The sequence below is a fragment of the Hylobates moloch genome, unplaced genomic scaffold (genome assembly GCF_009828535.3).
Source record: "Hylobates moloch isolate HMO894 unplaced genomic scaffold, HMol_V3 SCAFFOLD_1, whole genome shotgun sequence".
In the NCBI taxonomy this organism is placed as follows: domain Eukaryota; kingdom Metazoa; phylum Chordata; class Mammalia; order Primates; family Hylobatidae; genus Hylobates; species Hylobates moloch.
In genome coordinates, this window is record NW_026652276.1 from 185,963,872 (window position 1) to 185,984,257 (window position 20,386).

General features: G+C 40.9%; 2 protein-coding genes across 21 annotated transcripts in view; both read right to left on the reverse strand.

Moving 5' to 3' along the window:
• The window catches only part of SRPK2 (SRSF protein kinase 2), a 297,326-nt gene that overhangs the window by 76,719 nt on the left and 200,221 nt on the right, over nt 1-20,386 (reverse strand). For 19 of the 20 annotated variants that reach the window (XR_009209073.1, XR_009209080.1, XM_058425650.1 and 16 more), the window contains one exon: nt 16,780-16,934. Coding sequence is in view for 15 of the 20 variants with exons in the window: in XM_058425650.1 (XP_058281633.1) it covers nt 16,780-16,934 (155 nt within the window). In the remaining 5 variants the exon portion in view is untranslated. Of the gene's footprint in view, nt 1-14,102; nt 14,226-16,779; nt 16,935-20,386 lie in introns of those variants that run through there. The other variant, XM_032761328.2, reaches the window with a different exon arrangement.
• On the reverse strand, nt 4,413-5,378 carry LOC116814208 (large ribosomal subunit protein uL15-like). The gene has a single exon (XM_032761331.2). The coding sequence runs from the start codon at nt 4,919-4,921 to the stop codon at nt 4,475-4,477; it is 447 nt and encodes a 148-aa protein (XP_032617222.1). The 5' UTR covers nt 4,922-5,378; the 3' UTR covers nt 4,413-4,474.

A 20,386-nucleotide genomic window follows, 5' to 3' on the forward strand; every position in this document is an offset into this window, starting at 1 on the left:
ACACATGAGTCTCTAGAGAATTCCCCACAGGTAGTTCACTGTTCCTGTCAGCTTTTATATTCCTGAAACTGAAATTTAGCTTAAACTAAATGCTATTATTAAATCTTTCTGTCTTGAAAACTCTTTTTTTATACCTCAGACGATATAGTCTTGGAAAGACCACCACCATCTCAGTGTGCTGCCAACACAGGCAAAATTATTATTGTCCAAGGGAAGGATTTTGGTGTGGGTGTCTGACGAGACACTCAGGTTTAAAGGCTCATGGTGAATATGCATGGTGTAGTAGGCAGAGCTGAAGAGGCCACTGACAGGATCAATCAAAGGTTTTAAAAAAAAATAGGTAAAACTCATTCATTATAATAGAATTACAGAAGCAAGTAAGTCACAAGAAAAAATAAACATAAAAGGGACAAAGGTGAGTAAATTATAACCAAGATACGATTGCTGGTGGGAATATACAGTGACATAGCCATCTGGGGAAATAATCTGACAGTTTCTCAAGTGGTTAAACACGGAGTTACCATATGACCCAGCACTTCCACTCCTAGATACATACCAAAGAAATGAAAACAACTGTCCACTTTAACTCATATACAAATGTTCACAGCAGCATATTCACAATAGCCAAAAGTGAAAACAATCCAAATGTATATGAACTGCTGTGATACATCCAGAAAATGAAATATTAATCATGAAACGAATGAATAAATACATGGTATAACAAGAATGAATCTTTAAAACATTGTAAGTAAAAGAAGCCAAACACAAAAAGTGACGTATTGTGTTTGTTTATATGAAATGTCCAGAATAGAGACAAAAAGTAGCTTACTGATTGCTAAGGATTGTGGGGGGGCGGAGGAGAATAGGGACTGGCTGTTAATGGACAGTCATTTCTTTTGGAGAATGATGAAAATGTTCTGGAATTTTAAAGTGGTGAGTTGCAAAATCATGTGAATATACTGAAAACCACACAATTGAACCCTTTAAAGCAGAGAATGTTATGTTTGCAAATTATATCTCAATTTTTTAAAATGTATGAGGGAAAAAATAGCATGTTTTCAATTACTGCTTCCTAGCCAACATAAACCAGACAAAAAATCCCCAACAAAATCTGGAACTTCATTACTTCATTTCACTCTTTTCAATTCCAGGTTAAAACAGGACCCAAAACAAAGAGGAAAAATTTTTAACAATTCTACTGAATCCAGAACATCAATGCTAAGGAGTGAAATCTGAATAAAGAACTCTAAGAATACAGTCCATTTTTAAATTAGCACCAAATGGTAAATAAAAGAGAAAAGATATTACTCATAACAGGTTCTGTTTGTAAATGTTTTTAGAATACCACCTTAGATCCCAAATAAGAATCAAACATGCCTGGGCCCTTAAAGAGAATTGGTGGATAGCCCCAACTAACAAAATGACTTGCAAGAGTGTTCCAGCTTTTAGCCAGGAGCATAAAAGGAAAAAAATCCTTATGCTACAGTGAGCCTAAAGCGGGTGGTGGGAGGAAGGGACAGAGAATGAGCTAAGAAGAAGCTACCACGTTAATTGTCGACACTTTCTAAACCCAGACTCCAGCCCTTTCCTCAGCTGCTGCCAAGGGGCTCAGTCCTTCTGGGAAAGCTATGGTCACACTGGCCCTCACTTCATCCAGCAACTTGCACTGCATCCAACAGCAGCATCAGCCCCGCACTTGCCCGCACCACAGCCCCCGAGTTCGCCTGCATCTACTCTACCCTCATTCTTCACTATGAATGAGGTGACCGTCACAGAGGATAAGATCAAGGCCCTAATTAAAGTAGGTGGTGTAAATGTTGAACCTTTTTGGCCTGGTTTGCTGGCAAAGGCCCTGGCCTATGTTGACATCGAGAGACTCATCCTAATGTAGGGGTTGGTGGACCTGCTCCAGCAGCTGCTGCTGCATCAACAGTAGGTCCTGCCCTGTTCAGAGCAGCTGCTCCAGCTGAGGAGCAGAAAGTGTAAGCAAAGAAAAAAGAATCTTGGCCGGATGCAGTGGCTCACACCCGTAATCCAAGCACTTTGAGAGGCTGAGGTGGGCAGATCACTTGAAGACAGGAGTTCTAGACCAACCTGGCCAAAATGGCAAAGCACAGTCTCTACCAAAAATACAAAAATTAGCTGGATGTGCTGGCGGATGCCTATAATCCCAGCTGCTCAAGAGGCTGAGACACGAGAATCATGTGAACCTGGGAGGCAGAGGCTGCAGTGACTGGGTGACAGAGCCAGACTCGGTCTCCAAAAAGAAAAAGATAAAGAAAAGGAAAAACGAAGAATCTGAGGAGTGTGATTATGGCATGGGCTTTGGTCTTTTTGACTAAAAGTTCTTTTATAACTCTTTTTACAAATTTTTAAAAAAATTAAACTGGACTCCAGGGACCAGTGGGTGAGGCCACTGGCTATAGGGGTGGTGGGCACGCTGTGGCGTCCTGGCACGGGGCTGTTGCAGACATTTGAACTGGTCTCTCACCACTCCCATGCCACATAACTGTGCTCTGGCACTGAGTACAGTGGGGACAGCCTTGTGGCAGAACGCCACAGCATTCTCTTAGTGGGTAATGGCAGCACCAGCAGGAGCAGGCCAGGAGCAGGAAGGAGGATCACAACAGATCACACATGGGGACTCCGGTCCGGATCCCGTGCCCCCTCTGGCAACTTCCAGATCCAAAAGGGCAGATTATGCAGGGGCTGACAAGTGAGGACAAGAGCCACTGACATCTGGAATGACTGCAAGTATGACCGCCCATCTATATTCAAACAATATAAACTTTGGGTTACACAACGGAATGTGTTCAGGAATGTGTCATTCAGAATAACACCACGGCTGCCATCTCAGTCCACTCCAGGTCAAAATGAACACACATCTTGGTTGCTCTCCTACCTCCCTGACTGCTATGTCTGTTTCTTGTATGTGTTCCTTTTCCTCTTGCATTCCATTAAATTTCTCAAAGGCTTGTCACTGAACAGCCTCCCTGCATCCTTTTTTTTTGTTTGTTTTTTTAAACCACTTGCCGACCATTATATGATCTGTTTTACCTATCAAATCTATAATATTTGTGTAAGGTTTGGGAACAGTCCACCAACTGCCTTCCCTTCTGACATGAACCACAGAGTTTGGGGGTCCCAAAGACCATCCTCAGGTTCAATAATGTGCCACACTGTTAAGACTATCAGGTGTGGCCCATGGCACCCAGATCTCTATGCCCTTGGAAGGCTCCAAGGACAAAGGCTAGATCTGTCTTCAGGCAAGGTTAAATTCTTTACTAAACCACCTGCTTGCTGATACTTCTGATTCTCCAATTCATATTTCTAACCACCTTCTTGATATTTCCACCAACAGTCAAACTCATCAACATCTTCCCCAAACCAACTGTGACTTCACTGTTTCTACTAATAGTGCCAACATTATTTTACCTTGTTTAAAAAGCTATTTTTAATTAGTAAGCCATAATTGTATGTATGGAGTATGATGTGATATTTTAATATGTGTTATACTATTTTTTTCTATAAGGAATTGAGGCAGCTTATAAAACCACAATGTACGATACAAAATTAGAAAGAAATTGGGGCAAAGAAAAAATAGCCCAGAAAAAGTAAAACAGAATAATGCTACAGTGAAGTTAGGATACAGAATGCATGCTATAAATTATTGTTCACTTGTTAGAGGTGGGCTGCACATTTGGCTAAGAGCTTTTTCATAGAAAACCATATCCAATGCAAAAAAGAAATGACAACCACCCTGGGACACATAGGGAGACCCCATCTCTACCAACATTTTAAAAATCTGCCAGGCATGGTGACTCATGCCCACAATCCTAGCACTTTGTGAGGCAGAAACAGGAGGATTCCTAGAGCTCAGGAATTCAATAACAGCCTGGGTAACATAGCAAGATCCTGTCTCTACAAAAAAATTTAAACATCAGCCAGGCATGGTGATGCAGACCTGTAGTCCCAGCTACGCAGGAGGATAGCTTGAGCCTGGGAGGTTGAGGTAGTAGTGAGCCGTGATCACACCACTGCCTTCCAGCCTAATAGAATGAGAGACTCTATCTCAATGCGGAAGGGGAAGAAAAGCAGTTTCATAATTCAGAGTACACTAAAATAAATGACGCCCAGAAGGTACTATTTTTCTGATTATTCCAAGACTTAGAAGTGTGTGGGTTTCTTTGGTCACTGCCCTCCATACTCAACAGATTGTTGAATAATAAAGATGGTACCTCCATGACATTGTTTGCTTTTGTCTTCTCCTTGTATCTTCTCTCTCTTTAAAGTCAATCATCTAAGATGTCAAATTAAGTTTCCTTAAATATAGCACTTCCCTCTTTAAAACCTACACTGGTTCTTTTTATCCTTTTGTTAAAAAAACTTTTTTTTTTTTTTTTTTTTAAATAGAGACGAAGTCTTTTTTTTTTTTTAAGTAGTTAGCATTTAATGAAACTCCCTCCATGTGGCTTCAAGCCACCAGGACACAGGCCCCCCCAACACTCTTAATCTTCTCCTCAGCTCTTCTGCTGAAGAATTTGGCCTTCACGATGACAGGCTGCTTTGGGAGCTTTCCCTTTCCCAGAACTTTGTAGTAGCCCGATCGCACCACATCAATGATGGGAGCAACCCCAGTCTTGTTTTTAGCAGCATTCACCCGTGTCTGTTCACTGACCAAAGTCCACAATTTGTCAAGGTTGACAGTTGGACAGAAGCTCTGGTTCCTCTTTAAGTGGGAATGCTTCATACCAACTTTCCCAAAGTAGCCTGGGTAGTATTTGTTGAAGTTGATCCGGTGGTGATGCAGACCACCAGCATTACCGCGGCCTCCGGGATGCTTCCGGTGCTTGCCTATGCGGCTGTGGCCGTGGCTCACGTGGCCCCGAAGTTTCCGGGTCTTCCTCAGTCTGGATGGCATGTTGGCAGCCCAGACGAAAAAAAAGCGAGACGAAGTCTTAATATGTTGCCCAGGCTGCCTTGAACTCCTGAGCTCAAATGATCCTTCTGCCTTGGCCTCCCAGAGTGCTAGGATTACAAGTGTGAGCCACCATGCCTGGTCCACTGATTCCTTTTAAAAGCTCCACTTCTGCTTCCGTTTTTTTTTTTTTTTTAATTTCCATAAGTTTTGGGGGAACAGGTGGTGTTTGGTTACATGAGTAAGTTCTTTAGTGGTGATTTGTGAGATTTTGGTGCTCCCATCACCCAAAGAGTATACACTGAACCTAATTTTTAGTCTTTTGTCCCTCATCCCTTTCCTACCCTTACCCCCTGAGTCGCCAAAGTCCACAGTGTCATTCTTATGCCTTTGCACCCTCATAGCTTAGCTCCCACTTTTGAGTGAGAGAACATAGGATGTTTGGTTTTCCATTCCTGAGTTACTTCAATTAGAATAACAGTCTCCAATCCTATCCCGGTTGCTGCAAAATTCATTCCTTTTTATGGTTGAGAAGTATTCCACACACACCACAGTTTCTTTATCCACTCATTCATTGATGGACATTTGGAATGGTTCCACATTTTTGCAATTGTGAATTGTGCTGCTATAAACATGCATCAGCAAGTATCTTTTTTGTATAACGACTTATTTTCCTCTAGGTAGATACTCAGTAGTGGGATTGCTGGATCAATGGTAGTTCTACTTTTAGTTCTTTATGGAATCTCCACACTGGTTTCCATAGTGGCTGCACTAGTGTACATTACCACCAGCAGTGTAGAAGTGTTCTCTTTTCACTGCATCCATGCTAACATCTATTATTTTTTGATTTTTTTATTATGGCCAGTCTTGCAGCAGTAAAGTGGTATCGCACTGTGATTTTGATTTGCATTTCCCTGATCATTAGTGATGTTGAGCATTTTTTCATAGTCTATTGGCCATCTGTATATCTTCTTTGGAGAATTGTCTACTCATGTCCTTAGCCCACTTTTTCATGGGATTTTTTTTCCTTGCTAATTTGAGTTCATTGTAGTTTCTGGATATTAGTCCTTGTTAAGATGTATAGATTGTGAAGATTTTCTCCTACTCTTTTGGTTGTCTGTTTACTCTGCTGACTCTTCCTTTTGCTGTGTACAAGCTCTTTAGTTTAATTAAGTCCCAGGTATTTAACTTTGTTTTTATCACATTTGCATTTAGGTTCTTGATCATAAAATCCTTGCCTAAGCCAATGTCTAGAAGGATTTTTCCGATGTTACCTTCTATAATGTTTATAGTTTCAGGTCTTAGATTTAATTCCTTGATCCATCTTGAGTTGATTTTTGTTTAAGGTGAGAAACGAGGATCCAGTTTCATTCTCCTACAGGTGGCTTGCCAGTTATCCCAGCACCATTTGTTGAATAGGGTGTCTTTTCCCCACTTTATGTTTTTGTTTGCTTTGTCAAAGATCAGTTGGCTGTAAGTATTTCGGTTTATTTCTGAGTTCTCTATTCTGTTCCACTGGTGTATGTGCCTATTTTTATACCAGTACCATGCTGTTTTGATGACTATGGTCTTAGAGTATAGCTTGAAATCAGGTAATGTGATGCCTTCAGATTTTCTCTTTTTGCTTAGTCTTGCTTTGACCATGCAGACTCATTTTTGGTTCCACATGAATTTTAGGATTTTTTTGTTGTTGTTCTGTGAAGAATGACGGTAGTATTTTGATGGGAATTGCATTGAATTTGTAGACTGCTTTCAGCAGTATGGTCATTTTCGCAATACTGATTCTACCCACCTATGAGCATGGGATGTGTTTCCATTTGTTTGTGTCGTCTATCATTTCTTTCAGCAGTAAAAGCACATATTCTTCTATATTTACAAAGAAATATATGCTCAGTGCAGAAAACAAAACCAACACAAAGAGGCAAAGAAGACAAAAACCAAAACCCTACAATCCAGATGTAACTAGCTACTATCAATGTTTTTTAAAATTCAGATTATATTTACATGCAACGAAAATCAAAGGTTTTATGTGTACGATTCCCAGCTTTTTGACAAATATATATACTCTAATCAATATACAGAACATTTTTCCAAAATCTCACTCTTGAAGTTCCCTCCCAGTCACATTCTTTGTCAGGTAAATGTACTGCAAAGAGCTTCTCCCGGTCTGAAGCTGGTCTTTTCATTTTTAAAAATGTGTTTTAATCAGGAACAGTTTTTAATTTTGATTAAGTCTAATTAATTTTTTATTTTATAGTTAATGATTCTTATATGCTAATAAATCCTTCCCTACTCCGAAGGTTGTGAAGATATTCTCTTTTTTTGTTAGAAACTTTACAGTTTTAACTTTATATTTAAATATATGATCCATCTCAACCTGATAAACGTATCTAAAAAAAAAACTACACATTCACTGTAAGATTAGAAACAAGACAAGGGGTGTCTATTCCTACCACTTCTATTCAACCTCATGCATAAAAGAATGAGGCAAAAAAGAATAATAATTTATAAAGAATCATAAGGAAGAAGAAAACCCTCCATTTGCCCTGAAATGATGAAATGATTTTGTGTAGAGAAAACCCAGAGAAATTTACACATGCAAACACTAATAAATAAGCAAACAGCATAGTTACAGGCCACATGGTTGGTGCATAAGAATCAGTTACACTTCTATAACCCATCAAAACAGAATTGTCATTTATAATAGCATTTTTTAAAGTCAGAAAAAAGATTAAATATGAGCAAGACCTCCACATCAAAGACTACAAAACATTTCTGAGAACAATAAAGACCTAAATAAATGGACACAATATCATGTTAATGGGTTGGAAGATTCAATATTATTAAGGCATATCTAAAATTTATATGTATAAGCTGACTCTGAATTTATACATAAATGCAAAGGATCTAGACAGGTCAAAACAATCCTGGAAGAGAAGCACAAAGCTGGAGGACTGACACTACCCATTCAAGGCATGCTATACAAAGCTATAGTAACCAGACCCTTAGAGCACGCATTGACCAACAGAGGGATGGAGCAGATGGAGTCCACAAACAAACCCCCATACATTCTGTCTACTGATGGACAAAGGCAGGCAACTGAACAGGTGGGGGGACAAGTCTTCTCAATGAATGGTGCTGCAGCAACTAGATAAAAGTATATTTAAAAAAAACACCCCAGGCCTACCCCATACTGCTGACATTTTGGCACTGCTCTTTTGCTAAATGTTTTTATTTTTTTGAGACGGAGTCTCACTCTATCACCCAGGCTGGAGTGCAGTGGCGCAATCTCAGCTCACTGCAACCTCCGCCTCCCACGTTGAAGTGATTCTCCTGCCTCCGTCTCCCGAGGAACTGGGACTACAGGCGCATGCCACCATGCCCGGCTAATTTTTTGTATTTTTAGTAGAGACAGGGCTTCGCTGTGTTGGCCAGGATGGCCTCAATCTCCTGACCTCGTGATCTGCCCGCCTCGGCCTCCCAAAGTGCTGGGATTACAGGCGTGGGCAACCATGGGGCTGCTAAATATGTTTTGTAAAAAGAGGACAGATCATAACACAAGGATTCTGCTTCTACTCTGCTTTCTTTCGGTTTTCTGTGGGGATTTTTGGTAATATTTTGAAGTGATGCTTTAAAGTTACTTCACCACAAATTTCTCACACTCATCTCTGTCCTCTACATGATGCTGCCAAACTGCTTTTAAACCTAATCTTCTACCATCAATTTTTAGTTTCCCCATTTGTTAGGAAAATACAAGCAGTTAGGGCTTCTTACACCTTGCTCTGCCTCCAGGATTTAGTCTGAGAAGTGCCTCATACTCTCAACATCATCCAAAATATTCTTTACTGACAAAGTCCCTTTCAGTTTTTTATAACATCTTTTCTGAGTCCTCTATTCAAATATAACATTCTTCCTTTTAAGCCCTCACGTATCTTCCCTTTTCTCGCTTATTAATGAACCACACTTACAAAGACGAAAAAAAGATATCTGAGCAGTCTATTCATTCAGTCACTATTCAGCAGGCCACAGACTGTTCTATTGGGGTGACAGGGAAGCTAGACAGGTCAAGGCTCTCCCCTTAAGTAGCTGATATTCTAGTGGCAATGTCTACGAGGCCATAATCTAGAGAGTAGGGCTGTTTCTCATTTACCTCTATGTGCCCTGTAGTAAAGTACAACGTTTTGCACATCCTCAAGCCTCAATGAATAAACCATGAATTCACCTGTCATGCTATTTAAAGCTTGTATCATAAATATCCTTGTCAATTTAAAGCACCAACAGATCAGGAGTCAGAATCTCCTTGGTCTCCATAAAAGAAATGTAATGAGGCCTTATGTAATAGGTTCAAGAGCATCTATTGCTTTGTTCATGTAGATAGGCAGGGTTACTTTTTGAGGCTTGAATTAAGCCAAATTAAGCCAACTAATAAATGAAAAGCATAGTGAATTAAGTATCTGTGTAGCATTAATGATTTTAAGTAAAAGAACTGTGAATAAAGAAAGGTTATCTTCCTATCAAAAGGAACAGAAAGTAAAGACCACATATCTATAAAATACTTCAGCCACACAACACCATTTTAATAGACAAAAACAGGCATTTCTAGAGCAGAGATTTTCCATCTGGGCACTGCTGACATTAGGAGCTGAATAATTTTTGTTATGGGTAACTGTCCTGTGCACTGTGGGATGTTTAGCAGCATCCCTGACTCTGCCTAATAGATGCCAGTAGCAGCCCCAGTTACGGCAACCAAATGTCTCCAAACATTCAAAAATGGACTCCCAGGGGTCAAAACCGCACCCAGTGAAGAACCTCTGATGTAAGACAGCCAACATTACTTGGCTGTACAAATATTTGTTTGTTATTCTTTTTACTGTACAAATATCAATTCTAAAGCAGCTTTAAGGTTCTTTGCTTTTTTTTTCCTTAAAAAACAAAACAGATTTGGCACAGTGGCTCACACCTGTAAGCCCTGCACTTTGGGAGGCTGAGACAGGCGGATCACTTGAGGTCAGGAGTTCGAGACCAGCATGGTCAACATGGTGAAACCTCATCTCTACTAAAAATACAAAAATCAGCTGGGCATGGTGGTGCATGTCTGTAATCCAAGCTACTCGGGAGGCTGAGGCAGGAGAATTGTGTGTACCCAGGAGGTAGAGGTTGCAGTGAGCGGAGATTGTGGCATTGCACTCCAGCCTGGGTGACAAGAGTGAAACTCCATCTCATAAAAAAAAAAAATCAAAGTCATAGACTCGGAGGGTTGGGGGGCAGGGAGGGAAGGAAAAGGGGAGGAGTGATGCCAATGACAGCGAATAGCCACCAACAGTAAATTTTGTGAGTTATTAAAATTCAACCAATCTACAGTTTTCATAGATGGAAAATAGACACACATGGGTAAAGGCAATTTGTGTATAGGAAGAAACTCATCTGACATGTTTCTAGTGTGTGTACTTATATTTTATGCTCTATTTTGAAGAAAATAATGTCCCTAAGTTTTTACAGGTATGAAATGTATGTCACTCAAATGTGTGTGACAGGTAAAGTATTCTGGAGCACTATGGATGATTTTAAGAAAACATGAGGCAGAAACAAAGGCCCTATATTCTGATCTGCCAGTCAGCATGCCAGCCTGCTCATGCCGACGTGCCTTCCCAGATCCACCTGAACATCAGCACTCTGCCTATCCCGTACTTGCAGCCCAACACTAGAGAAAATGCCTTTATCCAAACAAACAATACATACTGCATTATGGATGGTTCAAATGCAGTGGAGTTAACAAACTACAGGGCCTTGACCAAAGGGAATCTTTCAGACTAGAGAGGGGGAGATACATGAACACAGAAATAAATGTACAATTCCACACTATGATAAACTGGGGATGGGGGGACAATACTGTGGGTAATAAAGGAAAGGGTCTGATTAGAGGTTAAATAAACGCATTTCTAAGGAAATGACATGTTTTCATACCAAGTCAGACCACAGCTGTTGATGTCTCCAGAAATAATCCAAGAGATGAAAACTGTACAAAGGTGCCAACTTATCTAAGAATGATTTAAGAGAGCAACAAAACTCATGTCTGAGGACAGTGAGTACAGGCAGCCTGATATTGGAAGGCGATGTTCCTACAGTCACCATTTAGTATGTCCTTGTAGCAGGTATATGCTGAGGGTTCTGGAAAAAGTTAGGAACATAAGGTAGTTCAAAGCAATGATTCTGCTTACATTGCAGGTATAGTATGAAGTGTGCCTTCATGTGGTTGTATCCTTGGAGTTTTAGAAGAATGATACATGCAGACCTTAGAATGGAGCAGACTTTAGTGTTCAATGTGCAGAAAAATCACCTGATGAATTTGTTAAATATTTGGATTCCTAAGTCCCACTCCCAAGGATTCCAATGCAGGGGTATACAGTGCAGCCTAGGAATGTTTACCAGGCACCCTCTACTGCCTCTGAAAACCCCACATGAAACACAAATCTTCCCACAAGAGGAGGTTTGGCTGTGACACAGGTTTTTTTGCCCAAACTCATAAAAGAAGTATGTATTACACAAGGCCTCCCGATAGTGTTTGTTTACAGGCTGACCCTGCCCCAATCCTGGTAATCCCCAGGGCTTGAAAGCAGAATCTGAATAAACTGCACAGCCTGCTGCTACAGCTTGTGCCCAGACAACAGACCAGAGGTGATATGTAAAAAAGATAGGCAGTGCTGACAGCTTTCTCTCCAGAGGTTAAGGAAACACACCCAACATGAGACACAGTCAGGGAGTTAAGGGAGCCAGCACTGATGGGTATAGATAGCATCAAGTACAGATGAGAATACACTGAAAGAAGAATGATAGAACAGACAGAAGAAGAGTTAAACTCATATTTCTTAAGAGCCTCGTATCAGACATTGTGTCATGAACTTCATATATTTCACTTAAATCCTCATAAAAATCTTAGGTATTAACATTAATATAAATTATTATATCATAGATGAAAAACCAAAGCCTAAAGAGAAAGGAATTTGTCCAAGAAGACGGTGCTACAAAGCAACACAGCCAGGTTTTAAACCAAGGCTCAGGAATAAGTCAATAATGCCGTAATCCTCTTGGAGATCTAAGATAATGAGGGTAGGAACACGGCTCTGAGGAAATGAAGAGTCCCACTCCAGAGAGAATACCAAGGCAAGTAAGTACACAAGAGCAATGAACAATGCTTTTGCAGTATCAGAACTTTAAATATGGACCCTTTTATTAAAACAGCTGAGGGTTCATACATTTTAAATAAGGGAAACTTGTAAAGATGAGGTAAAAAGTTAAGATGTAATCTAGCTGATCATAAATGATGAAGGCTTGCTGCAGCTCTTGCTAAGTAGTGGGATCACAGGTGACTTCTGCCCTCCAACCCAAGTGTCTACATTTCCTGTGATGAACAAATTTTATTTTTAAAAAGAAATACATGTAATGTCTTTTGTTGTTAATTTTTTTTATTGTATTTTGAGGAAACTGAGAAGTAGCTGAGGGTAGAGACTCTCCAGGAATGAAGTCAATGAAGGCAAGAGAAAGAGGTGAAGTATCAGAAGACAAATGATACCTCAGATTACATAACACACACTACCAGCCTGGGAAAGCTCTCTCTCCCCTTCTCATCCTGGACCATTAAATCCCAAGCCATGAGGCAGGGCCAATCAACAAAGGATGTCAGAGCATGAGTTAGGTGAGAAGGGAAGGGAAAGACATAGTGATGGTGACTGGTGATTCACACCATACAGGGAAATCAATCAACTAAGTCAACGCAATGAGGATGGGAAGAGCCCAGACTCTTACTATCAGAGAAAGAAACCACAAAGATGGAAAGGGAGAACACTGGGCTGAATATTCTGGTATTAGAGGTATCAGATTAATAAACTCATGGATTTTAAAACATATGTAAATATATAAATAAATATAAACATAAAGAAAGCAGGTGCATATGTGTGTGTTCCTAGCTCTGTATTGAGATCTGAAACTGACAAGCCAAAAGTAATAAGCACACCTAATGCCCAGGTCTAGCTTTCTAAATATTATTGTTTAATTAAAAAAAAAAAAAAAAAGCAGGATTCTCTGTGGAAAGAGTAGACTCCAGGGCTGGGATAGGAAAAACACAAGATGAACCTGGCATATCCTACTGTACTTGAAGGTCAAGAAATGATCAAAGGACCACGCACGGTGGTTCACACCAGTAATCCCAATACTTTGGGAGGCTGAGGCAGGAGAATTACTTGAGGTCAGGAGTTCAAGACCAGCCTGGCCAACATGGTGAAACCCCATCTCTACTAAAAATACAAAGGTTAACCAGGTGTGGTGGCATGAGCCTGTAGTCTCAGCTACTCAGGAGGCTGAGGCACGAGAATTGCTTGAACCCAGGAGGTGGAGGTTGCAGTGAAACAGAGATCGCACCACTGCACTACAGCCTGGGTGACAGACCGAGACTCCATCTCAAAACAAAACAAAAAAATAAATGACCAAAGAACGAATGAGGCATTTCAAAAGGACACAGAACCAATCAGAAGCGGCTCCTAAGAACCAAATTTGGGATAATCTAAGCATCAAAACATATAAGGAGAGTAACTGATCATAATCCACTGAATAAAACAGAGATCCATGAATTTATTAGTCCATCTGAGACAGAAAGTCAGCCCGGGGTGGGGGCGGGGGCAGGGATAAATATTTGAATGGGTTATATATGTAGTCTCAAACTAACTCTCAACAAAATACTTATTACTAGGGGAAAAGAATAGCTGCCAGGGATATCTGGCAGACACAATCTTGATCAAGTGAAGGCATCAACTCCAATGGAATAAATCAAACCTGTGTACCATCCAAAAGGATTTAATGCAAAAAGACAACATCACTACTGTGGCATCCCAAATTGAGAAACATTATACAAAACAACCAGTCTACAATCTTCAAAAACGTCAAGGACATGAAAGCCAGGAAAACACTGAGGAACTGTTCCAAATTAAAAGAAATTACATGTACCCTAAAACCTAAAGTATAATAAAAAAAAAAAAAGACTATATGGCGATCTGTGATATATTTTAAAACTACTATAAATTTTTTTATAACTTCTAAAAAAAAAAGAAATTACTAAAACAAGAAAACAAAATATGTGATTCTGCCACAGATTCATTACATATAATGGACAACACTGGGCAACTGGCAGTACCTGATAAGCCTGAGGTCTGAATAGTAGTGAAGTATCAGTGTTAAATTCCTGATCTTGATGGTTGTACTTTGATTTATAGGAGAATGTACTTGATTGTAGGTAAAATGTACTAAAGTATTCAGGGATGATAAAACACCATATTAGTAATTTTAGCTCAGCCAGTCCTGGCAGAGGGTGAGGGGATTTATCTCTTTATCTGAGAACAAAAAATGAGAAGGCCACAGGTCTTATTCCAGACATTCCAAATCAATTCCTTGTACTCCCTGAATATGTATATGTCAGTAATCTTATACAAACTGTTGTGGAATATGCCACAAAATTCAAAGGAGGGCATCTGTCACATGTAATGCTAACTAAAGGTACAAGTTACTTACCAAATTCGGGGGGGCTGGCACGGGTATAAGGAGAGAACCTTACTATCTCTAATGACCTTACTGATGCTGACTTTAATATTCTATGAAGTTTAGAGTTCAGTGAATGTTACCTAGAATCAGCCCTGGCTGTGGAATACTTTATTCTTAGCCCTATATTTGGGGTTTGGGTGTCCACTGTGCTGGTTCCCAGAGATAGTAAGGGAATGACAGTATTGGTTACATCTCCTGACCCACATATTTAAGATCCAGATGAGCAAAACAGTTTTCGTTCCTGCTTGATAGAACCTATTTGCTGAAGGAAATAGCTCCTAATGAATGGTTCTAGCCAGACCCGGGCGCTACCAGAAAAAAAAAAAAAAAAAGTGTCATTAACCAGGGGAGGTGACACATGCTTGCACTTCCAACTGCTCAGGAGGCTGAGGTGGGAGGACTGCTCAAGCCCAGGACTCAGGAGGCTGAGATGGGAGGATTGCTCAGGCCCAGGAGGTTGAGGCTGCAGTGAGCTGTGATCACACCATTGCACTCCAGCCTGGGCAACAGAACAAGACTGTCTCAGAAAAAGAAAAAAACAAGAAAAGAAAAAAGAATGGTTCCTACAGATGAACCTAATGCTGGGCCTCAGCAGCAAAATCGAAGACAGTATAAGAAATGCAGAGTAAGAGGGAGAATGGAAAACACCTTCTTGTCATCTTTCAAACTGGCTCTATCTTTTATTTTACTGGACTGCATAGACCTTTGGGGTCGTAACCACTATTCAGACAAATGCTAAGTAAGATCCACACTCTTTTCTAAGGAACACACTGATTCTATGTGGAAGTACGTGCACCTACGAAAGAATCAGGTTAGAGTAGATTAGTTGCTACACTTCTGTAGTACGGTAACTTTCTCTTCCTCTTAGCAGGTAACTAAACGTACACTGTTCCTGAACCAACACACAAACAACCTATATCTACTAGATAAATGATGAATTATTAAGATATACGGAACCCAAAATTCATTAATGCTTTATGTTCTGAACATATCCGCATTTTCTGCCATTGACTCTAATGCTATATAGAATCTGATTTACAGTTTTTAAAATCTGTAGCAAATAAATTCATCTCACCAATTTTGGCTCAGGAGCTCCAAATTCCAGAAAATTAATGTCCAAATCAGTAAATTAAGTGACAAAGAAGCAGCTGAATAAAGAGTCATTTCTCTTTCTCCTAGAGTCTCAGAGTTGGGTCCACACAAAGCATGGTGTCTAGATCATATTGTTCTTAATATTCATCACACAACATGCTTGCCCTTTAGGAGTTTAACTCTTAGTCTTTACAAAGCATCAGCACAAGAACACTCCACTTGAATAGTTTCTATGTCTTCCGTGAAATCATAGCTGAAAACATAACCCACTATGTCACACAATGGCAGAACCCCACAGAATGTCTTCTTCGTTAAGTACAATGCCAGGAAAGAATCTTTCTCTGTAAACAAATGGGCATGCTTGCTTCCCACAGACAATAAACGCTATGTAACTCAATCCTACACAGAGAAAGGAATGGTTTTCTTTTAGCCTTAGCAGTCAGAAAACAGAAAGTCAAATACAGTGCACAAGAGTTATAATTAGCTCCCCTCAGGAGCCTGGTACACTTTCTCCTCTATATGTTCTTTTATTATTTTAATTTTTTTATTGTACTTTACTTTTTTGAGACAGGATCTGGTTCTGCCGCCCAGGCTGGACTGCAGTAGCATGATCTTAGCTCACTGAAACCTCTGCCTCCTGGGCTCCAGTGTTCCTCCCACCTTAGCCTCCCAAGTGCCTGGGACTACAGGCACTTATCACCACGCCCAGCTAATTTTTTGCACTTTTTGTAGAGACACTGTCTCACCACATTGCCCAGGCTGGTCTTGAACTCCTGAACTCAAGCGATCTGCCTGCCTTGACCTCCCAAATTGCTGGGATTACAGGCTTGAGCCACCACACTGGCCCAGTGCTCTTTTTAGATGGTTTATTATGTCCTCTAACTGTCCTGCTGTATACTACCTTTAATTCTAACAGATTTAAGTCCTTTTGAAAGTACCTAGAATATGTATGTACAAATATATGTATTTTCTCTTACAATTCTCTCTCATATCACTTAAATTTTCTGATATCAGTCTCTATACAATGACCTAAGAATTTAAAATAATGACACAAGGAGGCTAATTTAATGAAGACCAAGCAATTTGCATCACTACCTCCTCCCCTTGTCCATTCCCCCAACAAATTACTACACAGCCCAATGGGGAAGGCAAGCCCCACACCACCACGCTCGGCACATCACCTTTGCAGTAGTCCGCAGGGTCCTCTTGCTCCTCATCATCTGATCCCAGGATCTCCTCCTCTGGCTCCGGGGGTGTGGGGTCTGGCAAAGGTGGTGGTGGTGGTGGTGGCGGTGGAGGAGGAGGAACTAAAGGAGCTTTCTGTTGAGGCTCCGGCCTGAAAGAGCAAAGAGAAAATTGCTATTTACTTAGAAGTAAGTAAATGCATTATGGATGCATTTGAGCATTTCTTAATATGGGGGAAAAAATAAAACTTGTCACATACTAAGAAGAAACGCCATTTAATGTCACTTCACCCATTTTAGTTGAATTCAAGTAGTGTTTCAACATATAGATCAGGCCAAAAAAAAAAAAATCTGCCTTTATTAGCTAAGGAATTTTTTTCTGTAGGTATCTTTTCACTTAGAGCTTCAAGAACTACCAATGTTAAGAAATTTCAGTGCTCCACTCAAGTCCTACCAATCTTGGGAAATTTAAGTGAAATGAAAGCGTATTCCATGGTATATACCATCTTATTGGTTAGAAAACATCACAATGATTATAAAAAGAGAGGCGCAAGCAGCACTCAACTTTTGAAAGCACTTATTTCCTGTTATTTGAAAATGAGAATTCTTTCCCCATAGAAATAGGTAGCAATGAGGTTAGGTTTCAATAACTGATAAAAGCTGATTAATATACACTGTAGCTAAAATATATAAGATTGCCAGAAAGATTCTTGTACTTCTACAAGGCCTGTTAGAAGTTTTGAATGTATTCTGGAAGCGGTGTGTGTCTGTGTTTGATTGATTGAGATTATTCCCTTTCAGGGCTCTATGAGGAGAATGGTTCATAATCGGATTCACTTACTATTTCTAACCATGCCCCAGTGTGGGGAAATAGGACCCTACAGTCTCAACCTGGATGCCAGAAGCACATCTCTCCCTTAAGCTATCCTACTAATAAAACTACCACTGAATGTGTGCGCTGAAGATGACGGCTGCTGTGGAAAGGTTGCTACGAGGGTCAGTTGCCCGACATGTGAGTGCCATTCCTTGGGGGCATTTCTGCCACTGCAGCCGTCAGGCCTGCTGCATCTAGAAGAACAAGCTTGACAAACATATTGTGGTCTGGTTCTGGTCAAGCAAAATTCTCTAGCACCAGTTCCTCATACCATGCACCTGCTGTCACCCAGCATGCGCCCTATTTTAAGGGTATAGCCGTTGTCAATGGAGAGTTCAAAGACCTAAGCCGTAGTTGTTGAGAGCAGGTGGAATCTTGGTGTTATTGCTAGATTTCCTTTTGGAACACTGTGGCTCTCTGCCCAGTGGAAGGCTGATTCTGGATCCTTTCTCTCCTCACTGTAGCACAGCCTGGGGCATACAGCCAAAGCTCACTCTTCAGCCCTGGAATCCTGAGAAGGTCAGGGTCATAGCAATGCAAGCTCATCTGTAGCTGCCACTAAGAGACAGGCCAAAGAAGCTGCCTCAACCACTGCCTCTTCTAAACTGGGCCTCTAAATCCTTGCCCAATCTGAGAGCCCCCAACACCACCACTAATGTACGTGGCTTGCCAACAAAAAAACCCACATGGCCACAACTGAAGGAAGGAGTAGGAACAGAAGGCAGCAGAAACACCAGACATCATGAGGAAGGGGTGGGGATCACACACAATAGGTCAACTTAAAGGCGAATAATCAAAGGTATGAGTATCTTTAGCAGGACAACTAAAGAATATTTATAAGCTGAAAATGTACTGATTGCTGCTTTCTGGAATTTATGAAGACTCAAGAGTTACAGCTCCCTGGGTAACAGACATCAGGATTGTGGTAATGATAACACTCCGAGTTAACCATTCTCTTCATAGAGCCCTGAAAGATAATAATATTCATTCTCTCTCTCTCTCTCTCTCTCTCTCTCTCTCTCTCTCACACACACACACACACACACACATCCACACACACACACCCTCTACTTCCAGAATACATTCAAAACTTCCAATAGGCCTTACAGAAGTAAAAGAATCTTTCTGGAAACCATGTAAATGCTCATTTCTTTTTAAAATATGTGCCCTTACTGAAAGTAGAATAGTCCCAGGCAAAAGAGAGTTCTGAAGGAGGAGAGGCAGGCAAGGAACTTCAGTAGTTTGCCACTTCCCCAGCAGGAGGGAAAGGTTTGAGATGACGTCCAAAAGCACAACCCACTCTTCAGGGGTGTGGGCAGAATCAATTTGTCTGACACATTTCCTCAATCAGAAATACTTTGAAAGCTAGCTGTTTCTTCCTAACTCAGAAACTTTATATAAAAAAGTTTATATAAAAAATGAGTACATTCTCTGAAAACACACATACACACACACATAGAGTTTGCCGTAGAAACTACTTGAAAAAAAGACAAGAAATGATGGCTCTTGTGCTGCCAGTGCACGGCACTACTGCGCTTGGCACAATGGATTCTTGGACTGGATAATTCATTGCTGTGGGGCTGTCATGTGCACTGTGGGATGCTTTTCACCATCGCTGGCCTCCAGCCACTATATGTCAGTAGCACACAGCCCCCCACCCCCACCCCCACCCCCCAGCTGTGGCCAGCAAAAATGCATGTAGACACTGACAAATGTGTGTGTGTTGGGGGAGGAGGGGAGTCATGCCCATTGAGATCCAGTGCACTAGTAGCATTTTCTATATATGGCTTTACCTAAATAGAGTAGACTGCAGTATGGAGAAGAGATTCTAATTTTCACGACCATTTTCTCTCACTTGAGAGGTTCCCGCACCTTCATTATAATGTCTCTCTCACTTATTCTTTTTTTTTTTGTTTTGTTTTGTTTTGTTTTGTTTTTTTGAGACGGAGTCTCGCTCTGTCGCCCAGGCTGGAGTGCAGTGGCGCAATCTCGGCTCACTGCAAGCTCCGCCTCCAGGGTTCACGCCATTCTCCCGCCTCAGCCTCCCAAGTAGCTGGGACTACAGGCTCCCGCCACTGCGCCCAGCTAATTTTTTTTGTATTTTTAGTAGAAACGGGGTTTCACCGTGGTCTCGATCTCCTGACCTCGTGATCCGCCCGCCTCAGCCTCCCAAAGTGCTGGGATTACAGGCGTGAGCCACCGCGCCTGGCTCTCTCTCACTTATTCTTTACCTACGTGCTGAGCTGCCAACATTGCTGACCCTCAAAATTCTCAGACCCTGCAGTCTAAGTGTGTAGGCACTTCTCATTCCTCCAGTGAGGGCCACACTGAACAGGCAGACAGAAAGCTTCTCAAAAGCCAGCTCTACCAAACGAAAAGTGGTAAGTCAGGATACCCCAAAGTACAGAGGAGGTTTAGTCCAAATCCAGCAGCACATCAAAAAGCTTATCCACCATAATCAAGTGGGCTTCATCCCTGGGATGCAAGGCTGGTTCAACATATGCAAATCAATAAATGTAATCCAGCATATAAACAGAACCAAAGACAAAAACCACGTGATTATCTCAATAGATGCAGAAAAGGCCTTTGACAAAATTCAACAACCCTTCATGCTAAAAACTCTCAATAAATTAGGTATTGATGGGACGTATCTCAAAATAATAAGAGCTATCTATGACAAACCCACAGCCAATATCATACTGAATGGGCAAAAACTGGAAGCATTCCCTT

Bases quoted from the DNA above. Each gene is read 5' to 3' on its own strand.
- LOC116814208 (XM_032761331.2), bottom strand. From the start codon at position 4,921: ATGCCATCCAGACTGAGGAAGACCCGGAAACTTCGGGGCCACGTGAGC.